This window comes from Coffea eugenioides, chromosome 6, assembly GCF_003713205.1.
Source record: "Coffea eugenioides isolate CCC68of chromosome 6, Ceug_1.0, whole genome shotgun sequence".
NCBI classification, from domain to species: domain Eukaryota; kingdom Viridiplantae; phylum Streptophyta; class Magnoliopsida; order Gentianales; family Rubiaceae; genus Coffea; species Coffea eugenioides.
The window spans coordinates 19353681-19375718 of NC_040040.1; the positions used below are offsets into that span (position 1 = coordinate 19353681).

The 22038-nt window shown below is 35.6% G+C and overlaps 3 protein-coding genes and 1 pseudogene across 4 annotated transcripts; 2 read left to right on the plus strand and 2 right to left on the minus strand.

The window, feature by feature from the left end:
• The first annotated feature begins 475 nt into the window (after positions 1 to 475).
• LOC113774561 (1-acyl-sn-glycerol-3-phosphate acyltransferase 2) lies at positions 476 to 7152 on the plus strand. Of its 2 annotated transcripts, XM_027319104.1 has the most exons (12): positions 476 to 728; positions 811 to 937; positions 1282 to 1404; positions 2345 to 2384; positions 2509 to 2582; positions 3388 to 3447; positions 4546 to 4623; positions 4802 to 4960; positions 5618 to 5743; positions 6143 to 6235; positions 6457 to 6543; positions 6645 to 7152. In XM_027319104.1, the coding sequence occupies exons 2-12, from the start codon at positions 857 to 859 to the stop codon at positions 6882 to 6884; spliced, it is 1161 nt and encodes a 386-aa protein (XP_027174905.1). In that variant the 5' UTR covers positions 476 to 728; positions 811 to 856; the 3' UTR covers positions 6885 to 7152. The 2 variants fall into 2 exon arrangements, with proteins under 2 accessions (XP_027174905.1, XP_027174904.1); XM_027319103.1 differs by having other exon boundaries at positions 476 to 937.
• Positions 7153 to 8943: 1791 nt separating this feature from the next.
• LOC113775993 lies at positions 8944 to 11041 on the minus strand. Its single transcript, XM_027321061.1, has 5 exons — positions 10706 to 11041; positions 10397 to 10590; positions 10196 to 10229; positions 9504 to 10117; positions 8944 to 9415 (listed from the first exon to the last, which is right to left on the minus strand). The coding sequence occupies exons 1-5, from the start codon at positions 11010 to 11012 to the stop codon at positions 9122 to 9124; spliced, it is 1443 nt and encodes a 480-aa protein (XP_027176862.1). The 5' UTR covers positions 11013 to 11041; the 3' UTR covers positions 8944 to 9121.
• A 1569-nt stretch (positions 11042 to 12610) lies between these two features.
• On the minus strand, positions 12611 to 13072 carry LOC113773777. Its single transcript, XM_027318391.1, has one exon. The coding sequence runs from the start codon at positions 13070 to 13072 to the stop codon at positions 12611 to 12613; it is 462 nt and encodes a 153-aa protein (XP_027174192.1).
• A 5211-nt stretch (positions 13073 to 18283) lies between these two features.
• LOC113773778 lies at positions 18284 to 19371 on the plus strand (annotated as a pseudogene).
• The last annotated feature ends 2667 nt before the right edge of the window (positions 19372 to 22038 follow it).

The following is a 22038-nucleotide window of genomic DNA, read 5'->3' on the forward strand; positions in this document are numbered from 1 at the left end:
ATTTAGTATAAAGGGGTGTGGATTTAGCCCCTCAAAAAAAAAAAGAAAAAAAAGGAAGAAAGGACAAATACTAGTGGTATATCAATTAATCTAATAGCCTGTTTAGGATTGGCAATGCGTACACAAAAACAAAAAATGTTTTTAAGTAATCAATTTCTAAAGTATTTTGTAATCAATTTCTAGTATGTTTTTATCCATTGAACTATCAAAAGTGTAAATTTTGGATAATTTTATTTAATTTTATCCTTAATTTTGTCAGATTTAATTATTAATAATATATTTCGTGAATCATGTGAATTTTGATAATTTAATAGATAAAAATATACTATTAAAAATTGAATGATCAAATCTTTACTATTTAAAAATTGAGTGACTATATGGATAATTTGCTCGTAAGTTAATGGTGCCCACTTTTTAGTAATTAAAAGAGCATTTATTAGAAGCACATGTGTCATTTATGAGCCACCGGTCTCTGATCTAAAACGCGGCCGCAGAAAACCCGAAGCAACAAATAGCAGTAGCACCTTGAAATTGGTAACTGCGAGTTTATCGCAACGCCGCCTCTTCTGACGACACTCAGCTCTCCTCTCCTGTCCCCGCCCGCCCCGCTTTCCCTGTTGCTGTTATATTAAATGTTCAAAAAATAATTACTGACTTAATACTCTCATTTAATTATCATTTATATGAATCCGATTCTTCGTATTCATCTTTTCCCCAGCATCGAGAAAGTAAATCGCCCATCTCATTTTCTGTAAATTGTCTATTCAAATTATTGCATTTTATTTATAGATATATGTTTTTGGGAGACAGCTGCAGTTGCATAGAGAGAGAGAGAGAGGTAGGGGTAGGGGAAAAGATGGTGAAATTAGCGGCAGCTGTAATAGTGCCGTTGGGCGTTCTCTTCTTCCTCTCTGGCCTCGTCATCAATCTCTTTCAGGTACCTATTGCATCCTCCTCTTATTTTTTTTAAAAATTTTATTTCTGTATTTAAAAAAAAAATTTAAGAATTTGTATCGAAAAATGAATAATTAATGCCTAAAAGTTAGGGTTTCCAAAATCTTGGTTTTCGTTTCATTTAGATGTCTGGTAAGTTTATGCATCAGGTTTTTTTTTTCTTTACGTTTGAATTTCTCTTTCATGGATGAAATTGATTTAGGTCAGAAAAATTCGATATTTTCAATGCATTTCGCGTGACTATCGATCCTTCAGTTGAAAGTGCGTGAAATTTGTGGATTTTAATGTATGAGTGACGAATTTTTTGGTTGTGGGATAATTTTTCAGGCGATATTTTTTGTCCTGATAAGGCCACTATCCAAGAGTACGTACAGGAGGATAAACAGAGTGTTGGCAGAACTACTGTGGTTGGAGCTCGTTTGGATAGTTGATTGGTGGGCTGGAGTTAAGGTAATGATGATTGTTTTCCTTCATAAGAGAAGTGTTATTTCTATTTTTGTTAAAGTTAGCTCATTGCTGTAATTTTGATCTGGCTGTTATATTCTAGGCATGCAACTTGATGGGGCTGTTTAACTCGAATAGATGTTTTAAATAAGGTGCTAATATAAGGTTATTCCAGTAGCGGCACCATTTAGTTAAGGAGGTTAAGTGTGAAGCAACGCATGTGACATATTGGAGTTTGGGAATTGGCCATTCATGTGTGTGTTTTTGTGTATTTTATCAAGATCAAGTAATGCTGAGACTGATTAGCTTTGTACTCCTTTTTAAGTACGGAAACAACTGTCATCTTAAGTAAATTTTTTTGTATGTGCTACTATGGTCTAAAGGAAGTCTCTCAAACTAGAAGTGGGCTGGATTATCGTGTGAAGCTTGTCTTTAATGCAATTAAAGATCTTCATCTCCATTTGAAACATGATGAAACCTACACTTATTGCTGGTTAAATTAATTTTTATAACTTAAGGCATTTGGCAACTCGAAGGAAGGTGTAATAAATGTTTGAAAGCAAGGAACTTTGTATGTGCATAGAAGGAAAGCGAACATTCAGGAAGCACAGTGTGGCTTTGCTTGTCAAGAAACATCCACATGTTCTCTTTTATACCCTTTAGCAACCTTTTTGGAACAACAAAGGGAATCTCTAATTTGGCACATAAGTCGTTAATTTGAATATGCGTGACCAGCTTGAAGTGCAAGCAGCAGTGAAAGTAAAGGCCTTCTAGTGCTCAAATTTGAAGTCTGAATGCTGCCAATTTAAAATCTTCTATTTAGCATGTCAGAGGGTGGTCACAATGCATAAAGCTAGGTTCCATAAAACATACCATCTTAATAGACAAATTTCATGGCATATTACTTGCAAATCATTAATATAAAATATTAATTTTTTTGGTGCAGATTCAACTCTATACAGATTCTGAAACCTTTAAGTTGATGGGTAAGTGAGAGGGTATCCATCTTCCCTCTGTGTGTGTATTTTTTATGCTTGCTGCAGTTCTTCGCTCACTGTTGTTATCCCAGGATGTGTGATTAATGCATTTGTTGTGGTTAACTTTTATCAGGTAAAGAACATGCACTTGTTATATCTAATCACAAGAGTGATATTGATTGGCTTGTTGGATGGGTTCTGGCTCAGGTCTGTTTCATATCTGCTGCTTTTCCTTTGGCCACCTGTTTTTTACTGGATAAGTAAAGTAAGACATGTAATAGCAAGATGGTATTTCCCATATGCAAGAATTGAGTGATTACGTGTGAAGTTCAGAGAACAAGTTCATTGAAGAGTCTATTCATGCAAGAATGATTTCCTAATCCAAGGCAACAAATATAAAAGCCCAGCATTATCCACCAGTTTCTGGATTACTTGAAAACTCTCTTATTCCTCTCATTTCATATTACCGAAATCACTTCACTGGTGCACTGTGTCTAGCTCTTATAATTCTATGTATTTAGTCTGCCTTGGTCCAGCAAAACATGACATCTAGAACATTGCTTGGCATAACCCACCGACATTGGAATATACTTAACAGCAGCCATCAACATTCTTGATCTAGTTTACAGTATATATAATGTGTCTTGGCCATGCGCTTTCATAAGAAAAAATAGCTACTCGCATAAATCTGGCTTTCCTCTGCCATCTATGCTTTGCCTTCTTTGCTGTATTTTGCAGTGTTTGGATATGTGAGAGCTTGATATTACACTTAGAATTCGTTATAGATGCCTGTTTGAACTAATTTGTATGTAAACTAAGCAGTAAACCAGTAGACAAGGATTGTACCATCTTTGTGTGAAAAAATAGTTTATTTCCCTTATGCAGTAATTTTTACCTGAGGAAGACAAACTGAGATACTCCGATAAAATCTGCAGTATGACCCCAACTTTTTGGTTCTTTGTTGTCGTTATTTGCTTCTACCTATTGCTTTAATCTTCAATCTGTTGAACAGCGATCAGGTTGCTTGGGTAGCACTCTGGCAGTCATGAAGAAATCATCAAAGCTTCTTCCGGTAAAGGGTTTTATTATGACATTTAGCATATGTGATGCAACTCTTACTACTCTGTAATTTTGTCATAATTGACAAAGTTGTTCGTGGACTAATTTCTTCTGAACATGCTACTGTTATGAATTTCATGTGTTCTTTTCTTTTGGTACATGTATTCTAATTGCTTTTTGACAATATACAAAAAGCTTTTCAATGATGCAAGTACTTTCTGAGAAATTAGCATTTGACTTCGAAATTGTATTTTGTACTCCATTGTTATATGATTTTGAAATAATTTCTTGGAGTAAATCCTTGTAAAGCATATTGCTGCTACTAGAATAGTTGCACAAAGAAGAAAATTGCAATAGGTGTTGATTCGATTTTCAAATTTTTTTCAGAGAACATGCTTTTTGTGCGATTACATGTATTTTGGATTCTCAACTATTTCGGATAAAAGCAGTCACTAAATTTTCCATGTTGGAAGCCCATTTTGTCTACGTGATGTACATTGTGGACTTTTGTCCTGTATAATTTTGGGCAAACATATGAAATGCCCTGGTAGTATGCATGATTGGGGGAAGAAACCTTTTTCTGCTGCAGCTAAAGAAGCAGAACTGAATCTTGCCTACTTTATTCTATTTTGTGTGAAATTTGTTTTTGGCAGATGAAAGGTGCTCTGTAATGATTCTTTCATATTCAAGTTAAGAGGGTAACAATTCAGGAAAGGAGAAAAAATGAAACACATTTTGGATAGAGTATTATTTGAAAAAATGAAAACACTTTTGTTTGGATAGAGTATTATTTGAAATATTATTTGGAATAATTAATGTAGCACTTTTTGTGATGTGATGTATGCGAAATAAAAAGGTGATTGGAAATATAAAAATGTTGGTTGGGAAATGTGTGTATGATGTAAGGGAAAATTATTTGAAAAAATTTGGTATCCAAACAATTTTAGCATTGGTTTTTGTAGGTGATGGATGTACTTCTACTTAAGTTTAAATTTGTATATTTCCATTTTGGCTGGACACTTCTTTGTTCCTTTTGTTGTACATTTCCTTGGAGCTTCTGTTGTGAGTTTACATATTCAATGAGAATGATTTTGTATTCTATTTTGTGCAGGTCATTGGCTGGTCCATGTGGTTTTCTGAGTATCTTTTTCTTGAAAGAACCTGGGCCAAAGATGAGAGCACTTTGAAGGTATGGTAATCTAAAGCAGGTTCTTGACTGCCTTTACTTCTTATTTGTGTTTGAACATACAGGTTTTGGTAGCATATGTATGCTTCTTTTTCCTTCTCTTTTTTTTTCTCTTCCAGTTCATTGTTTTGGAGCCATCCTAATTGAATTTGTCTGAGCTTTTATTGGCTTCTATTTACAGTCAGGGCTTGAACGGCTAAGGGATTATCCTCTGCCCTTTTGGCTAGCGCTTTTTGTTGAAGGGACTCGTTTTACACAAGCAAAGCTCTTAGCTGCTCAAGAATATGCAGCATCATCTGGGTTGCCTGTTCCTAGGAATGTTTTGATTCCCCGTACTAAGGTTGAGATCTAAATTCACTCTACTCCTTAAAAAGAGTTTGTAAAGATGTTAGTTTTAATGCTGCTATTCTTTTTGTTTGTGTTCTTTTGCTTGTCCTGAATATTTCATTTTTCGCTTAGCTTTATTTGCTTGTCTTGATTTTCTTCTCTGTCTAGGTATATCAGTTCAGTTCAACTGACAGCAGATGGTTAGACATGCTCACTCACTTTATAACCATATTCATGTTGTAAAGGACCATCAATATTTTTTCCCCATTAGTATATTTTGACTAGTGTAAGGCCACTTTCATCTTAACTTTTAGCAATTCTAATCCTGTAGTGAAGGATATTGCGTCTTTGAACCTAAATATGCCTTTTGTTTTTCTCTTCTTTGCTCATAGCAGAAGTTGTACATATTAGAAATGATTCTGAACATATACTTTTCATGTTTTGAAGTAGGCTGATCTCTGTGAAGCTTGTTTGTCAAATGATCTTAATTGAATTTTATTTTATTCAACCTAAAAGATACGCCAGTCTGTGCTAACTTTCTTCCCTTTGTTTAAGACCATCATAAGGATTCTTAAGTTCCGAACGTGATGGTTCTAAATGAAGGCAAGAAAGTTCTTTTCACCCACTTATTTTCTCAAACTTACTGCTGTTTCTTGATCATTACTTCCAGGGTTTTGTTACAGCTGTCAGTCACATGCGGTCATTTGTCCCAGCCATATATGATGTCACAGTTGCTATTCCCAAAAGTTCACAAGCACCAACAATGACACGACTCTTCAAGGGGCAATCTTCGGTGGTAAGCTGCAATTCTGTTTGACCGTCAGCATTGAGTTTATCCATTGAAGCCTAAATATGGCATTTTACCATTTTACACAAATACAAATAGAGAAAGCCTCAAGTACTACTAGTATCATGTTCAAGGAAATCAAGATCCTTTTTTTTTCGTGGTAGTATTAATGCCCTGGAAAAAATATACAAAAAAGATGTGACATTGTTTACTTAAAACTAGGCATTTACATACCCTTTAAACATTAATTCAATCTAATTGAGAGTTTAATACCCAGTACTAGAACAGAGTTTGCATCCATATCCAGTACTTGGATGTGTATCTGCATAGGGTACAATGGTTGAGAGACTCCAATGTATTGAGTGCTTTTCAACCTGTACTGGGTGATAACAGTTTAGAGTTCTGCAGGTTCATGTGCATCTCAAACGGCACTTGATGAAGGATTTGCCAGAAACAGATGATGATGTTGGTCAATGGTGTAAAGATATTTTTGTGGCCAAGGTGCACTCTTGGTTCCTTTATCATTGATAAGTTTAGTTGGATATTTGTCATGCCAAAATTTTGCGGGCGGCCTTTCATGACAAGTTTCATATTCATCTATGCTTATCTAATTCATTAATTTTTGCTTCTGCAGCGCCTATTCTTTATTTGTTTTTATCGTAATAACAGTTAGAGTGTTATCTTAACTGTGGCTTGCCTTTTGTTCACTATGTGATAACCAGGATGAGTTATTGGACAAACACAAAGAACAGGACACTTTTGGTGAGCAACTGTTGAGAGACATTGGTCGCCCCAAGAAATCACTTCTGGTAAAATGCCGTTTATCAGTTTAGATCATGAGATTTGGCTGTGGTGGATCATTTCATTCACACGTCTTTAAAACTATATGCTAACTGCGTAATGATAACAGGTGGTGGTCTCATGGTCTTGTCTGCTGGCTTTTGGGGTCTTGAAGTTTCTCCAGTGGTCATCACTTCTTTCCTCGTGGAAAGGTCTCACACTTTCAGCAGTTGCCTTATTGGTGGTTACACTTATGATGCAAATTTTGATCCGGTTTTCTCAGTCTGAGCGCTCAACCCCTGGTAAGGTTGCCCCAGGAAAGCCCAAGAATGGGGGAGATTCTTCAGTAAGTGTACAAAAGCAGCAATGAAACTCAGCATCTTATCAGGCCTTAGATAAAACTTGTGACTTCAGCCTTCATTTGATAGAAACATGTGGCATTTGTATCATGTAGTTTATCATTCCATTTTAAATTTGTATTTTTTGACGGTGAACTTGGCTGGGACCGATTTTTGTATGAAAGATAGACATCGTCTGCATATCAATTGGTGAATTGCTTTCCAACTGGGCTGATCTTATGCAGTGTGCAAAATGAAAGAGACGCGCATTTCAAATATACGCTCTTCATCTTAACTCTATCTATTTCAGTCAATCGGAATCTGAAGCTATTAGTTGATCGTACGGTGGGTAGGAGCCCGAATGGACCATGGTCTTCATTTAATTGAGCTATTGGACAAATGTATTTAGTTGTAGGTTGGGGGGCTGTAAGTTTTGTGATTGTCCTAAACTTTTCTTTCATCGGTACTAAAAATAAATTTTCTTTGAAGGGCTATAGTTTTGTGATTATCATCTCTGAGCGTTGAGATTTTCTTGCCATTCTTTGTCATCATCTTAGCTACTCCATAATTTGGCGTTTAATGGAACTTAATGTGGGAATTAACTCTTTGAAGTGTAACTTTCAAAAGGAGGGTATATGAAACTTTCTCTTCGGGCCAAACGCTAATAATAATCGGGGAAATAAATCTAGGGATAATTACACATGCCTCTCCTAAGGTTTTTATTAATTGCAGGAAGTTCCTCTTGAGTTTTAAAAATTATACCTCTCTCGCCTATTTTCATTATTTAATATAATTCACAACATCCAAATCACTCATGAATAAACGTTTATCTTTGCTTCGAAACCTCTCTTTATATCAACTAAAAATGTCGAATCAAATATTCAAAAACTTATCTATAATTTCATATTAATACCAAATTTTACTTAATATCCAGCAACATTGTATTCATTAATATCTCTAAACTCCAATTCTATAGCTGCTACCTTTCCAGTACAAATTAGTCTAAGTCATCACCATTAATACGAATTCCCAATATACTCCATCAGCACAACGTTTAAAATCAATCAAATTTTGTCTCTGTAGGAATACCATCAGTAGGAATTGCAATAGAAAATAGAAACGCAATACAGTTATAAATATATTAGGAATATTTTCTTTCCCATAACAACCATAATAGTATAATATTTATTTAGTTCTTCTTAGCCTTTCCATCCTCAATTTTTTATTTTTTTATCACTGCCATTATCTTCATCTCCAGCTAGTTTAACAACTAAATCATCACTCAACCTATTGTTTGACAAATTCAATTTGTTAATACCTGAAAAAAAATTGAAAATAGAAATGGGTATAGAGAAGCTATTTAATAGTGAAAGAGAAAGAAATGAGAATATACACCAAGATAGATAAACACCGGTGGTTGGTATGCATGGTGGTTTTGTTGATAACAACAATACATATTTAGTCAATGGGAATGGATAAATAAATTCGAAAGGAAGAAAAACGTAAGAGAAAAAGAATAGAGTTAAATAGGGAAGGCTGCTATTTGAATCATTGGTTTACAATAGATGAGGGAGGTTAATTTTTGGTAGAGTTTTTCAATGAGTTGACAATTAAATGAAGGACGTTGTTGTCTTTTTATTACACCAATGGAGGTCCCGTAATTATGAAAACCTTAGGGGAGCCAAGTGACATTGTCAGACACCTTAGGAGTGGTTTCTGAAATTATCCCATAAATTTATAATACATCATCAAAGTGCTGGAAAAGTCCGATTCTTCTAAACAAATCTGATTAGTACTGCTACTTTTTAAAGATTTCGTGAGTGAGCTTTCAGCATGAAGTGTCTTATTACCTTATGATTCAGCATTGACATCACTTGTAAGTTGTAACTGTAGAATCTGGTAGTATACCTATATATTAAGTATAGTATCATCCAAATTGCGAATTTCAGCCTAATTTTGAACTTAAAATTGAGAAAACTGTAACGATCTTTGCTTGCTGGACTATTCGGATTAATGTCAAAGAATAATTTTTCGATTCGTAAGCAAGGAAACTCAGAATCTGCTTTCAATTAAAAAGAATGAAAAAGCAAATTCATAACAAGGCCTTTCAATCCACATATAAAATTTTGTTTCTTTCCACTTGAAATCAACATGCTTGAATTTCACAGAGCATTGTTTCTGTTCCAGGATACTGATCAAATCAATAATTGACTACATTACTTTCATTAGTTTCCACTGTATATTGGCCTAAATTTACAACTGGCATTTGTCATTGTGAACAAAAACATTTATTTGCACCACCCGTGATCCCCTCCTTGCATCTCCAAAACTCAGCAGTTCCCAGCCGGACTGCATTGATATACTCCTGGATTCCATGTGCTGGAAAACCAGGAACTAGGAGACCAAACAATCTACATACTAGTAGCAGCAGGCCTTCTCTGTATTCTGGTCCATATATATGGGGAAGAAGAAAGCTTCTTACAAGTTCCCAAAGGGCATCAAGCCTTTTTGTTATGAACGCACGGATGGAGAAGTAGTTTTTATGTGGTTCTTGCGGAAATATCTGCATCATAGGCACCAGGAAAAACTTTTTTGAAAGAATTTATTGGGCAGTTTTTGACAGGAATATTAGAGGACAATCAAATGTTTACCTTTCCTTCATACAGGCTGTTATAGAAAAGGCATGTTCCAAAGTGTCTAAACAATAGTGTTGTGTCATCATCATAGGGAAGCGTGGGCACAATGTCATGATTATACACAAATCTGTAGTATTTTATATCATAGCTCTTAAGCTGCTCCTTGACAAAGTCTCCAAATTTCACATCTCCCACTCTTGGCTGCCCAAACGTGTAGATTGCCTCCAGTCTTTCCAATATACAAGTCTCATCATGCAATGCCAGAACTGCCGGAAAGAGGATAGCAAGTGCTCCTCCTAAGCTGTGTCCAGTTAGAATAAATTTGGTCCGACTGTGGGGATGAAGAAGTTTCCTGAGCTTCTCTTTGATGGTATAGTAAGCTATCGGTTTTTTATTATCATGGTCAATTGTAGGAGGCCAACTTTGATCGTTCTGTAATCCTAGAGCTTTGATGAAGCCACTATGGACTTTTCCCATACTCTGGAACTTGTACCAAGATAAGTCAAAGTCTGTACGCCAATCATCTGCATTGAAGAGTTCGGTTCCTCTAAAGGCCACAATGATCATATCAGGATTAGCTGTTTTATCATGGATTATGAGCCCTTGTGTTGAATATTTCTGTTGATACTCTGCAAATATTGTGGTGAAGCAAATTAAGGTCGATAACTATTGAACAATCTTGATTATTAGCACAATGTGATGCTTACCATTCCAGAAGTCATATTCCCCTATTAACTCCATCTGCATAAAATAGCAGACAATTAACTTATGTATAGCTAATTTAGAGACTTGCACAAGTTATTGGTAGCTACCAGATTTCTAGTTGTCTTTTAAAAATTTCTTATCAACCATATATTTTTAACTTTGAAAATGAAGGATGGCATTAGTAATCTGAAACACTATATTACCTTCCATTTATCTTCAACGACAGCTTTGATGAATGCTTTATTTTCATATGCAATTTTAGAAGCCATTACAGACAGCTCTGCAAAATATTTTTTGTCACCTGGCTTGATGTTCTTATCCAATTCTACTCTTCTGTCAAAATGCCCTAGAAATGACATAAAGCCAGCTGATCCTTCTGCTGGCACCACCACCTTCCCTGTATGCCAGATACATCTATATGATCACTTCAATTTTCATGATGCAACAGATCAACATGCACACAAGTAGTGCATGCTAGGGGTGTAGAAAATGAAATGGACAAATAAACTAACCTCGCAAAAGATTCAGTAGGAAAAGACAGAAGTTTCCATTACATGCAAGAAGATTTAGCCACAACTCAAAGATTGAACCAAAAACAGACAAGGGCTTTGCTGCGAACTGGAGAACATTTTGAATGAAAATTGAGAAAAAGATATACACTCTATGCTTGAGGCTCGTCTTCTTCACCCTGAGGCACTCGATGAATTGTTTGCTCTCTATGTTACCAGAAATTAGGAAACGAATGAGGCCTATAAGGCTTGCTTCATCAGGTTTCAGCACCATATACTTTTTACTAGTTTGATCATTGGAGGCTGCCATGGTGTGATGGTAATAGGATCAAACAAGAAGAAGATGGTCAAATGAGATCTGATAACAGCAATTGGTATATAACAGTAATTGGTATATATTCTGCACAATACTAGCAAGAAGCCCTTGCTGGACCCGAACCTAGATGCATGCTTGCAAGAAGCAAAGAATAAGTGAATAACCAAGGAACTAAATTTTTAGATTCCTTAAAACTCTGAAATCATACATTCACTTCATATATCAGTACTAGTTCTAGGCGTATAATTTAAAGAACAAGCAAACCAAATAATATCGGAAAAACTAGAACATGTAAACCAAAGAAATGTTGACTAACATTTGTCCTACACGTAAAGTGCACCAGTGTATTGATACAAGTTTTACTTTGATACGCAGAAATCTAGTACCCGTGAAAACAACTTGAGAGGGCAAACTAATTCTTTGCTTGTGCTGTTCTTAGCCAATAGGCAGTCCTTTATGACCTAGCAGTTGGAAATTGGAACAGTACTTTTGCCTTCGCCTTCAGGACTGCAGCACGTGATATAAACGGAGTAGATCCCATAAATTGTCAATTTGGCCTGTCACTGGAAAAATCATAACAACAATTGGTATGAAATGTGATCATCAGACATCATACACGTTACATAGGATATTGCCTTTTTTCTTTTTTTTTTTTGGGGTTCCTCTACTTTAATGCATGTAGGACACAACTTAAGTAGAAGAAAACGGATTTGCTAGCCCAAACAACCAAACCACTGGGGCCAATCTCTGAACTCATATTATAAACTCAGAAGAAGATCAACCCTTTGTTGTTCTTGGGCTCTCCAACAGTTGAGCCTTGGATTCTTGAATGGTAAAAATCTAGTGATGCCAGCCTTGTAGCATTCACTTAATCTTAAGGCAAATGGACAGGTACCCCTGCGATTATCATGCCCATAACCCTAAACAATCGAGTGATGCCCCTTTCCTGGAATTCCCGCCCCAATGCAAATCCAACGATGAAGCTTCTTATCAGCTCCCAAATGGAGTAGCATTTATGACCATTGGTACGAGCCACAACGTTGAGAAGTAGTTCCTGTTAGGTTCTTCATCAAGAATCTGCAGTAAAAAATGCCACAAAAATCATTTCGATCATCATCCTTAGTGAAACACGGCATCTATATATAATTTCTTCACTTCAATATGTTTTAAATCTACCAATTGTACTTCTTCACAATGTAAGATTTACAGATTTCATTCGTATAACAAATTTGTCTGGAATGGATAGACCAATCTAGAGACGATAATGATGGTCGATTCATCCTAAAATTCAAAAGATGATATTCTTATTAAAAATTTAAAAGTTTTTTTTTTTAAATCCATCTAAATAAATCAATTAATGAATTAGACAAGACTTACTTTGCCATTGTAAAAGCTGTCGAAGTATAGGCACGTCCAAAAGTGCTTAAACAAATCATGGAATCATCTTAAGGAACACTAGGCACCAAATCGTTGCAATAAACAATCCTATAGCATTTAAACTCATGCTTTCTTATCTGGTCTAACATAAATTCGCCAAAATTTTCATCCCCAACCCCTTGGTTAATTGGCCAAACGTGTAAACCCCCCTCTAATCACTTCAACAACCACGCTTCTTGATGAAAAGCCAAAATCGCTGGAAATAGAATTGCCAGTGCACCACCCAAGCTGTGACCTGTGACTATGAACTTACCATTGTCATTCTTCTCCGGAAGATTGCTCAGCATTTCCCTGATGGCATAATAAGCAACGGCTGGTTGTTTAACATGGGATTTTTCTAAGTTCTTGGGCCAACCTACATTTTTCTGTAGGCCAAGAGCTCTCGTAAATCCACCGTGCACCTCTCCTACTCCCGGAAGCTCATACCAAGAGAGACCAACGCCTGCAAACCATGCATCTGAATCAAAGGTTTCAGTTCCTCTAAAGGCCACAACAGTTGGTTCCTTGCCTTGTTGTTGATCTCGAAACATGAACGCTTGTGTTGTTGCTTTCTCTTGATATTCTACACAGTGAAACTGTTGGACCAGTTGATTAACTTGCAACTTATTACCAGCCATTTTTCATATACCTAAAGACCAATTTGATTATATACTAGTACTAGTTAGACAGAGATTATGAAAAAACCAGCAATTAATAGCAACGGAGCTACGACTTATGGTCAGTGGAGACAGTAATTTTCTCCTGGAATTGATGTCATTATTATGCAATAAGAGAGTTGATTTAGTGTTGTGCATTTATTTGAATTTTTATGCTTTAATCTTTCTATAGTTATTTCTTATTCAAGGAAAAATTAATTTTGTATTTTAACAGCCCTAAAACAACTGTACCATAAGAGAGACATCTAAAAGAAACATATTGTTGAGGGAGCTAAGATGAGAATTTATCAACAAGTAGGGGAACAATATCAAGGGAGAAGAGTAATTTTCAAATTGTGCACCTTCTATAGAAGATGGCTCTGCCTACGGCTGTTAATGCCTTTGTTCTTCATCTTCGGACTAGAATCCAATTATCACGCTTTCCACTAATTTTTTGACTCAAATTGCCACCCTTATGTCTGGGGATCTTTTTTTTTTTTTTTTTGAGGTAACATATGCAACTCTTTCTATAATTTTTTTTGTTTTTGTTTTTGGGTTAGGAGAACAGTTCAATATTATTCTCTTATACTTATGATGAAAAAGTTAAATAAGTCTATTGAGAGCAAAGTAGGGTAGTTTAACTGAAAAAATGTCAGTAATGGCAACGTCAATGTCACTTGAGAACATAAAGATTAACGAGGTATAGAAAATTACCATATCAAAAATCGCAAGCTCCCAGGAAATCCATCTGGAAAATTGTTGAAGAATTACATTGCCTCTATACTTTAAGTGATGACAGCATTAGCTAAAGAAAGAAGAAAAAACAATGGACATAAATAAAATTTTTGTCAATACATTTATAGTTTTTTTTATCTTCCAGCGAGTAATCCTTCACCATAGTTTCAATGAAAGCGCTGTTTTCATAAGATGTTTTGGCAGCCATTACGGATAGTACAGCATTGTGTCTACTATCTCCATATTTAATGTTCTCATCCAACATTGTCTAGATATCCAATAAATGAGTTATACTCGGATGATGTTGTGTCGGGATGCTTACAACTTTGCCTACCATGCACCCAAGAAAAGGAGGAAAAAAAATAAGGAAAAAAAAGAAAAAGATATAAAATTGGATTCCAACTGAGTCTTATATTGAAATAAGTAACAACCAAAAGCGCATCTTTAGTGGTTGGTGAATTAATGCGCAAATAATTCAAGAGAAATGATGCAAAATCTTAAATTCTTTACACTTCTTCACCATTCAAGTAGTATCTGTTAGGCAAACCTTTTATTGGGGACTCTTTGCAATTGCAACAGCAATTTTACCAGACAATGAGCGGATTAAATGGGATTGATGAATTTAGGTGAATGAGATTGAATATTAATAACTATCAAAATTTATCCCCTTTTTATGTATTTTTGTCGTAGTGTCTACATTTGTTGCTGTTTTAATATCTACATTTGTAATTTTAATCCTGGATCTAGACCTTGGTCAGGATCTACTATTAGCTTTTGTTAAACCATGCACAAGAGTCGATTCTTAGAAAAGCTTGTAATTTAAACCTTGTTTAAGAAATTCTATACTTTTAGGATAAGGAATACTTTCAACCAACTATCTCTAGAGTAGTTGGCCACCAGGGAGTATAAAGTAGGAGTAAGAGTAGATGTAGAATTTATCGTAATTTGATATCTTTTTTTCTGTCTCAGCAAATTGCTTTTTTTTCATAAGGGATTGTCATGTCTTTCTACGGAATCGCGGATCTCTTTATTAGCTCCTATTTGTGGTGCACAATTTTCTGAAATGTAGGCAATGGTTATGATCGATTCGATAGAAAGAAAGGCACAGTATGTATTTTTTGTTTGTTGGGGATTTCCTGAAAAAAATCATCGCATATTCTTCCGATTCCTTATAAAAGATATTTAGTCCATTCGAATAGAAGTTAAAGAAGGTATTTTTGCACGCCGTGTCCTTTATAGTTTATATGGAAATTTGAGGCCAGGGGACCATTCCTTAACTCATACCGATGAAAATTTGACTCCATGAGAAATTGAACAAAAGGCTGCTGAATTAGCCTATATCTTGTGTGTACCAATTGAAGTATTTTGAGAAATACATGGAAAAATAGATGCTTTTTCAACAAGAGGGAAAAATGCAACAATCTTTTTTTCGATAACATAAGTGTGAAGTTTCATTAGAAGGTTTATTCAAGCTAAAGCGGGCGAACAACCATACAAAAAAAAAAAAAATACTTCTAACTTTTGCTTCCAAGGGGCATTTAACATTATTCGAGTATGTGCATCTTACTGAAGGAGGAGGAAACTGCACTATGGCATACTCCAACAACTTCGACACGCAAATTGATTCACTGTATTGATTTACATTAAACATTGGGTAAGGATTCTGAAAGTTTGATTCAAAAACAAACAAGGAATCGATTAAAACCAAGTGAAGTGGTTGACCGACCTTTGTCTGGAAATGGTAAAAGCCATCATGATTGTTTGCCGGACTCTGTCTGAACCTAACCAGTCTACTGATTTGTCTTAAAAACTAGTAGGAGATGAAACCATTTATGCTAAACGGTTGAGTTTTTAACTCTATGTTGGTACTTATTATCACCTTTAATTAAGAAAAAAAAAATTGTTGGTAGCAAATTATACTGGAGACAGGAGAAAGTGGACCATAATTTCCCAATCACATGGTAAAAGAAGAATCATTAGTTCCAAATTCCAATTCTCGAAACTCAGTCAATGGTCACAAATCAAATACTAACATGCACAGTGAAAGCAATGGTTTCCATCTTAAGAAATACTTTACGATGAAGGAATAACCAAAAAAAAAAAAAAGAAAGAAAGTTTCAGAGGAAAGACAGAGAAGTGAAAAAAATTGAAAACAAGAACGAGAAGAAACATGGTTATTAGCTAGGTAGGAAATTCGTAAGAAGAGTGAGGTACCCCGAGTGAAGTCGAGGAAAAGCAAGTAAATGTTGCGATTTCTGGACAAAAGGTCAAGCCACTGCTCGAGCGCAGACCCGAAGGATGCCAAGGGCTTTGAAACTGATTGCAGAAATTTCTGAGCCAAGATAGAAAGAAATATAAGCCACCTGCGTCTGATAAGCAACTTATTCCCTTCTGTGCAGTCAACAAATTTTCTTCTATTCACGTTACCGAAGAACAAGAAGGCAACGAGGCCAGCTTCCTCTGCCATTGAATTTTGTTTGAATGAAAATGGATCAATAAATTATTTTCATATAGAAAATTGATGGCCATGCATCAGGCAGGCACATATATATAAATGGAGTAGGAAGGAGATTTTTATTATTGGAGTTGTACATGATTAATTTCCTGGGCCTAGCTAGCATTTGTTCATTGTTTATAATGATTCTGCTCATGCATATCGAAAACGTTCTTCAATGTTTTGCCACTTTTGACTAATACCTGTGTGTTCTACACTGATCACTACTGATATAGCATTTTGTTTACCCCTTGTCAAATTGATTAGTTTCATAAATCCAAGTGAAGTCTATTGCTTATTCCAAGTTGAACGTTCTTTTTGTTCGAAGAATAAGGTAAACAGATTTCTTGTAAGGTCTTTATGATAAGAATGAGCATTGCCTGGAAGGTCAGTGGAAAATGTTCTTTACGTTCGATTATTGACATACAAATAAAAATGTCTGAAGGTCCTCTACTAGGATGACACAGATTCAAGCCATTATTAGTCAGGTTTTTTACATGCATGATTGGCACTAGACAAAAAAAAATGAGGAGGAAGAACTCCTGAGCCCTTAACATGGAATAAACTTGGGGGTAGCTACCCCTATAACATCTGCATGTGTTTGGACCCCTGCTCTAGCTAGCAAATCCGCACTTCTATTGCTCTCCCCCCAGATCTGTTGGAGTTTGCATTGCCAGTCTCTAACTCTGCTTCACAAGATTAAATATTGGCGATGTGGTTCCTACTTCTTTTAGAAGTTCTAGACTCGCTTTACAGTTTGTTTCCAGGGTAAACTTCCTGTGTCCTTGATCCCATGCCATGTGCAAACCTTTCAAGATGCCCCAGAACTCGGCTGTGATATTGCTTGCGACTCCTAAATAGGCAGAGAAGCCCCTTTCCATTTTCCCCATGCAATCGTAGCATCACGACAAGTTCATGTTCATCCATTCTGCCCCAGTATGGATGCTATTGTTGTCCACTTTTCTCAAAGTCTCAACTATATTAGATGTTGGCTCAAAAATTTACAAAAAAAAAAAAAAAAACTGTTTTAGACACGTAATTGACTCCTAAATTCTTTGGGAATGCAGGAAAAGTGGAAGCAATTGGCAGAGCTGGGATTTGTAGTAAAATGTAGACATCAATCATTGTAATCGACAAGGCACCTCCGGCATCATTCTTCTAGCAAGCCCGTTAATCATCATACTGCCTAATGATCATAGTTCCATACAGATAATTGTGGCTTTTGATATATTTAATCCATTTCATGCACATTTGAATTTTTTTTCTTATACAACTTAATTTTGTGGAATACTTTATTTTTTTTTTTCTGAGATTTGACCAAATCTGACCTTTTTGCAAATTCAAAATAATGATATGAAATTAGAATAGCATGAAAAACTAGACACTTCTTAATCTGTCCACCGAATTAGATACTTTAATCAGTTTTGATTTGATACTAGTCAATGAAGATAAATATCCGTATGGAACTTCGTTTGGTTAAGTTTGGGAGAAGCGACGAGTGCCCATATATGATCTGCCATCCACGAAATTCCCAAGTGAATTTGCATGCATGGTAAAAAAAAAAAAAAAAAACCATACTCTATTGCACCTGATTGACTTCTAGAAATTTCAACTTTTACAGAGTATGGATCCTAGTATCTTATATGACCTTCTACTTTAGCACTTGAACTAGATAAATTGTTTATACCAGGGAACTCCTAGTACTACAAAAAAAATGAAAATTATATTTTGTACGACACATGACCCTATGCAGTAGAAACAAAGTAAAGAATATTTCATCTCTTAGATTTAAGCTATTCCAACCTTTATTCTCCGTTTCATACTTTTTTTTTGTAGTTGAACGTTTATGATACATCCGTTGCACATGGAATCATTGATAAAACCTTTCAAGTTCCACCACTCGTTCCTTGATTCTGTATGACACCAATCTTTGGGTTCTGCCCGTCAAAAGAAATTCAATAAGAATGGAAGATATATCTACTCCTCAGCGTTTTGGTCAACTCAAATCGGTATAAATAATTTATTTTCTGCCCAAAACAATCTTTTTTACTGGTCATTATTTTTGCTCTAAATGTACTCTTTTTTAAGAATTCATGTACTTCATGCTGTTAATTGAAGACCAAGTGCAATATTGATCCTCTTGTATGTTAGCATTTGTATTTCATATTTCATAATGAATACAAGAATTCTTGAGCTCGCTGAGCTTCTTATTTTTGGTATCATCACAAGAATCCAATTTGGAGACGTATGATTTGCTTATCTTTCTGCATGCAAGAGTGATAATCACACATTACACTTCGGTTTGTTGGTCATCTTTCTGTATATATTGGTTGTAAGTGGAAGAGTTCTTGACAAATTGAGTGGAATTTCTAATGCTTGTTTTCACACACTAGTGTAGTTTTCGTAACAAATCAAACTTCCAGTCCAGTTTCCTAAATTTCCTTTCCACAGAAGTACGAGTGATAATCGTTGCTATCAATTTGCTAATCTTTGCAGATTCACAGTGTTCTTACATTTGCTGCTGATCCTTATTTCCTGGAAAACGATATCCGGGTGAAGCCTGACCTGGATGCTTTAGGTGCTCTTGGTGATGCCGGATGGTACACTATCACACAAATCAGTCATCGCATCGCGCGAGCCTGTTTTCAACAAGGCAGGAGTAATTTTATCATGTGGGGCTTCTTTCCTGTCCAACTTGATGATGGACATAACAGTTTCTGGAACAAAGGGTTCTCTGCACCTTCATGACTTCGTTGTCAATTTTGAAGAGGACAACGCTTCATTCTCTACCAGCGTGGAGACAGGGTTCGCCGAATTCGAGACCTGGTGGATGCCCAATCCGAGCGAGCATCTTATCACCACAGATCTTCCACAAGAAGCTCACCTGGTGAAGGAGTTTTCTAGGTTGGTTGGACTCATCAAAGCTGAAAGTGCGAAGCCGGAGATGAAATGGCCAACCCTCAGCAGGAAAACACAACTGGTTCTTGACGCAGTCGAGACTTCCATTGACAAGGGCCTTGAATCTATTAAAGTATGGCATAGTATGAATTAGTTCAACCCAATAGTGATTTTACATAATTGTTAGGCATATTATTGTTCATATATACATGTAAACATGGGATGGGGCTAGATGGTCCATTACTCCCATCATTGGTAATTTTTATTCGTGAACGTAAGAGACCTTTCATGATCGAAAACAAGGATATTTCAACTGTTGATTTTATGGTTTTAGTGATACGTGAGTCCTTAGGTATATGCAATAAGCACTCATCAAGTTACATATACCAGCAGATAGCGAGAGGGTTGAGATCTTGGCAACGGGGCAAGAGTTGTAAGAAACAATTTTGTTCTTCTTCATAAACTCGAAATTGGGTCAAATCTAATACTATCAAATTCAATGGCTTTGCGAGAAAACTAGGATAAGTAATAAATATTGGGAAAGCTGCTTGGTTTCTGTCCCATCCCAATTTGTAGGTCTATGTTTTCCTACTTCTATTTTTTATTTTTTGGGTGGTTGTATCTGGGGGGGAGTTTTTTAGAAACATGTTTTTAAGGAAAAAAAATTCTAATCGGCACATTTTTAACCAATTTTATTTTCTCAAACACATTTATTTGATAGAGTAAAACAGTAAAAATTTTTGTAAAATTGTCGCTATGAAAGGAGCGATGTGTAACGTATAACAAGTAACTCCAAATGGTTTTGTACTTCTAGGATAAGATTGTGATGTAAACATGTACTATATAATGTACGTAAAAAAAAAAATCTCAACTATGGGTTTAGTTGTTTCCACTTGATAAATTTATCACTTCCATTTACTTTCCATGTTTCTACTTCTTTTCAAATAGTAGGAATTTTTCTTTCTTTCTTTTTCTTTTTTTTTGGAAGGGACCTGATAGGGTATAATTTGTTAGTATTTTTATTATTAATTTTCCCTTCTATCCCTGACAAATATTGTGTTAATTGCTGATATTTATTCATATTTGGTATTTGGAATCAATTTCAGGAATGAAGCAGAAAACTACCAAAAAGGAGGGACTTTGTGAAAAATATGGAGACTTCTAAGGGTTTCAATCCTTGGGCCCTTGAATTGGTGGGGGACCACAAGCTAGTGAAAGGCATTTGGTCAATTGGGCTTCAAAGAAAGCAACGTAGAGAGACTTGGAACAAGAAGTACTTGGGAGGCTTTGTCCACATGTGTGGGGACCACCTAAATAGCTTTTAGTCATCTTTCTTTTGTTGCTTTAAAAGGGGGACAACGTACAAAAGCAAGAGATATCTAGGGCTTTAGTTTTAGTTTTTTAGTTTAGTTCTAGTTTTCTTTCTTTGGACTAGCCTCTGACACACGCCAGGTATTCGACAATATTCCCCAACGGGGAGATTTTCTCATGAGGCGTGGTTAAGCTTTTCTAGTCAAGGGGACAACTGACGATTTGGTTCGACAATTACTGTGAGATCGAATCTGTTTTAATTATTTTCTTCATTTATTGGTATTTATATGTTCCTTGATTTTAATTGCTATGGCCTTGTGTATGATTGATTAGTGCGTAATAATTAATTATTCATATAGGCTATTTTTGCTAAATAGGGGTAATTGAATCCGTAATTGTTCGTTATCTCTACCTCAGTAGCAACTGGCGTAATTGAGGTTTATGTCAGGGGAGCATATGATCTAATTTAAACAAACCCTCGTAGCGTGTTTGTTGGTTAGGATTGGGCCTTTCTAATTATTAATGCAATCTAGAAATTAAATCCTACGGTCGTACCTAGGGTTATTTTTGGGTTAGAGAAATAGCTAACGGTCGTACCTTAGCTATCGAGAAATTAAGGAAGGGTTGGTTGTTTATCGCGTGCATGACAACTATAACTAATCTATTGCTAAATGTTGGAATTATTTCTGCATCAATGATCAGTGCATGAACCATTTCTGATGTGTACCCTTGGCTAGAGTTTCCCCAATCATTTCTTTTAATTAATTATTTTCTGCAGTTAATTTATTTAGTTAGCATTTAATCCAAAACCCCCCATACTTTGGACTCTAGAAGAAACAAATTATCCCCAGTCCCTGTGGATTCGACCCTACTCACCGCTATATACAAAATCTGTATTTTTCTCGAGTAGGTATTTATTATTGCACAGGTTCGGCACCTGTCAGGACCTATCATCATTCTTCTGCTAAGACTGTTAGTCATCATACTTTCTAATTTTGTTTTAGGGAATTTGCTTTCGGGTTGTGATGAAATAATGTATGTTTTGGTAGGTTTTAATCCATACGTATAATTTTTTCAAAATTAAATGTGTGGAATACTTGAGTATCGAATTTGGAGGTTTGACCAATCCTGTCATTTTTTTCAGCTATACCGAAACTAAGAATTGCATGGACAACTAGTCAGTTCTTTGTACATCTTAAAGTAATCTATCTTGCGATCTAATAATCTTTATGAATTCATTGAGATGGCTTTGCCTGTAAGACGTTACAACCGCCCAATATACGTATGTGTGTCTATATATATATATATATATATATATATTTATGGCACATGACTTTTATTACCACTTGATTTTAGAAAGCCTACGGATTATTGTTTCTATGTAATTCCCGCGGTTAACAGCTACAACTACTTTAGTTGTTCTTTCGAGTTTCGATACTGCTCCATCAAAGAAATCCAGAAAGAAAATTAGAAGACATCTGTTGTTTTTTTCTTTATTTTTTATTTTGCC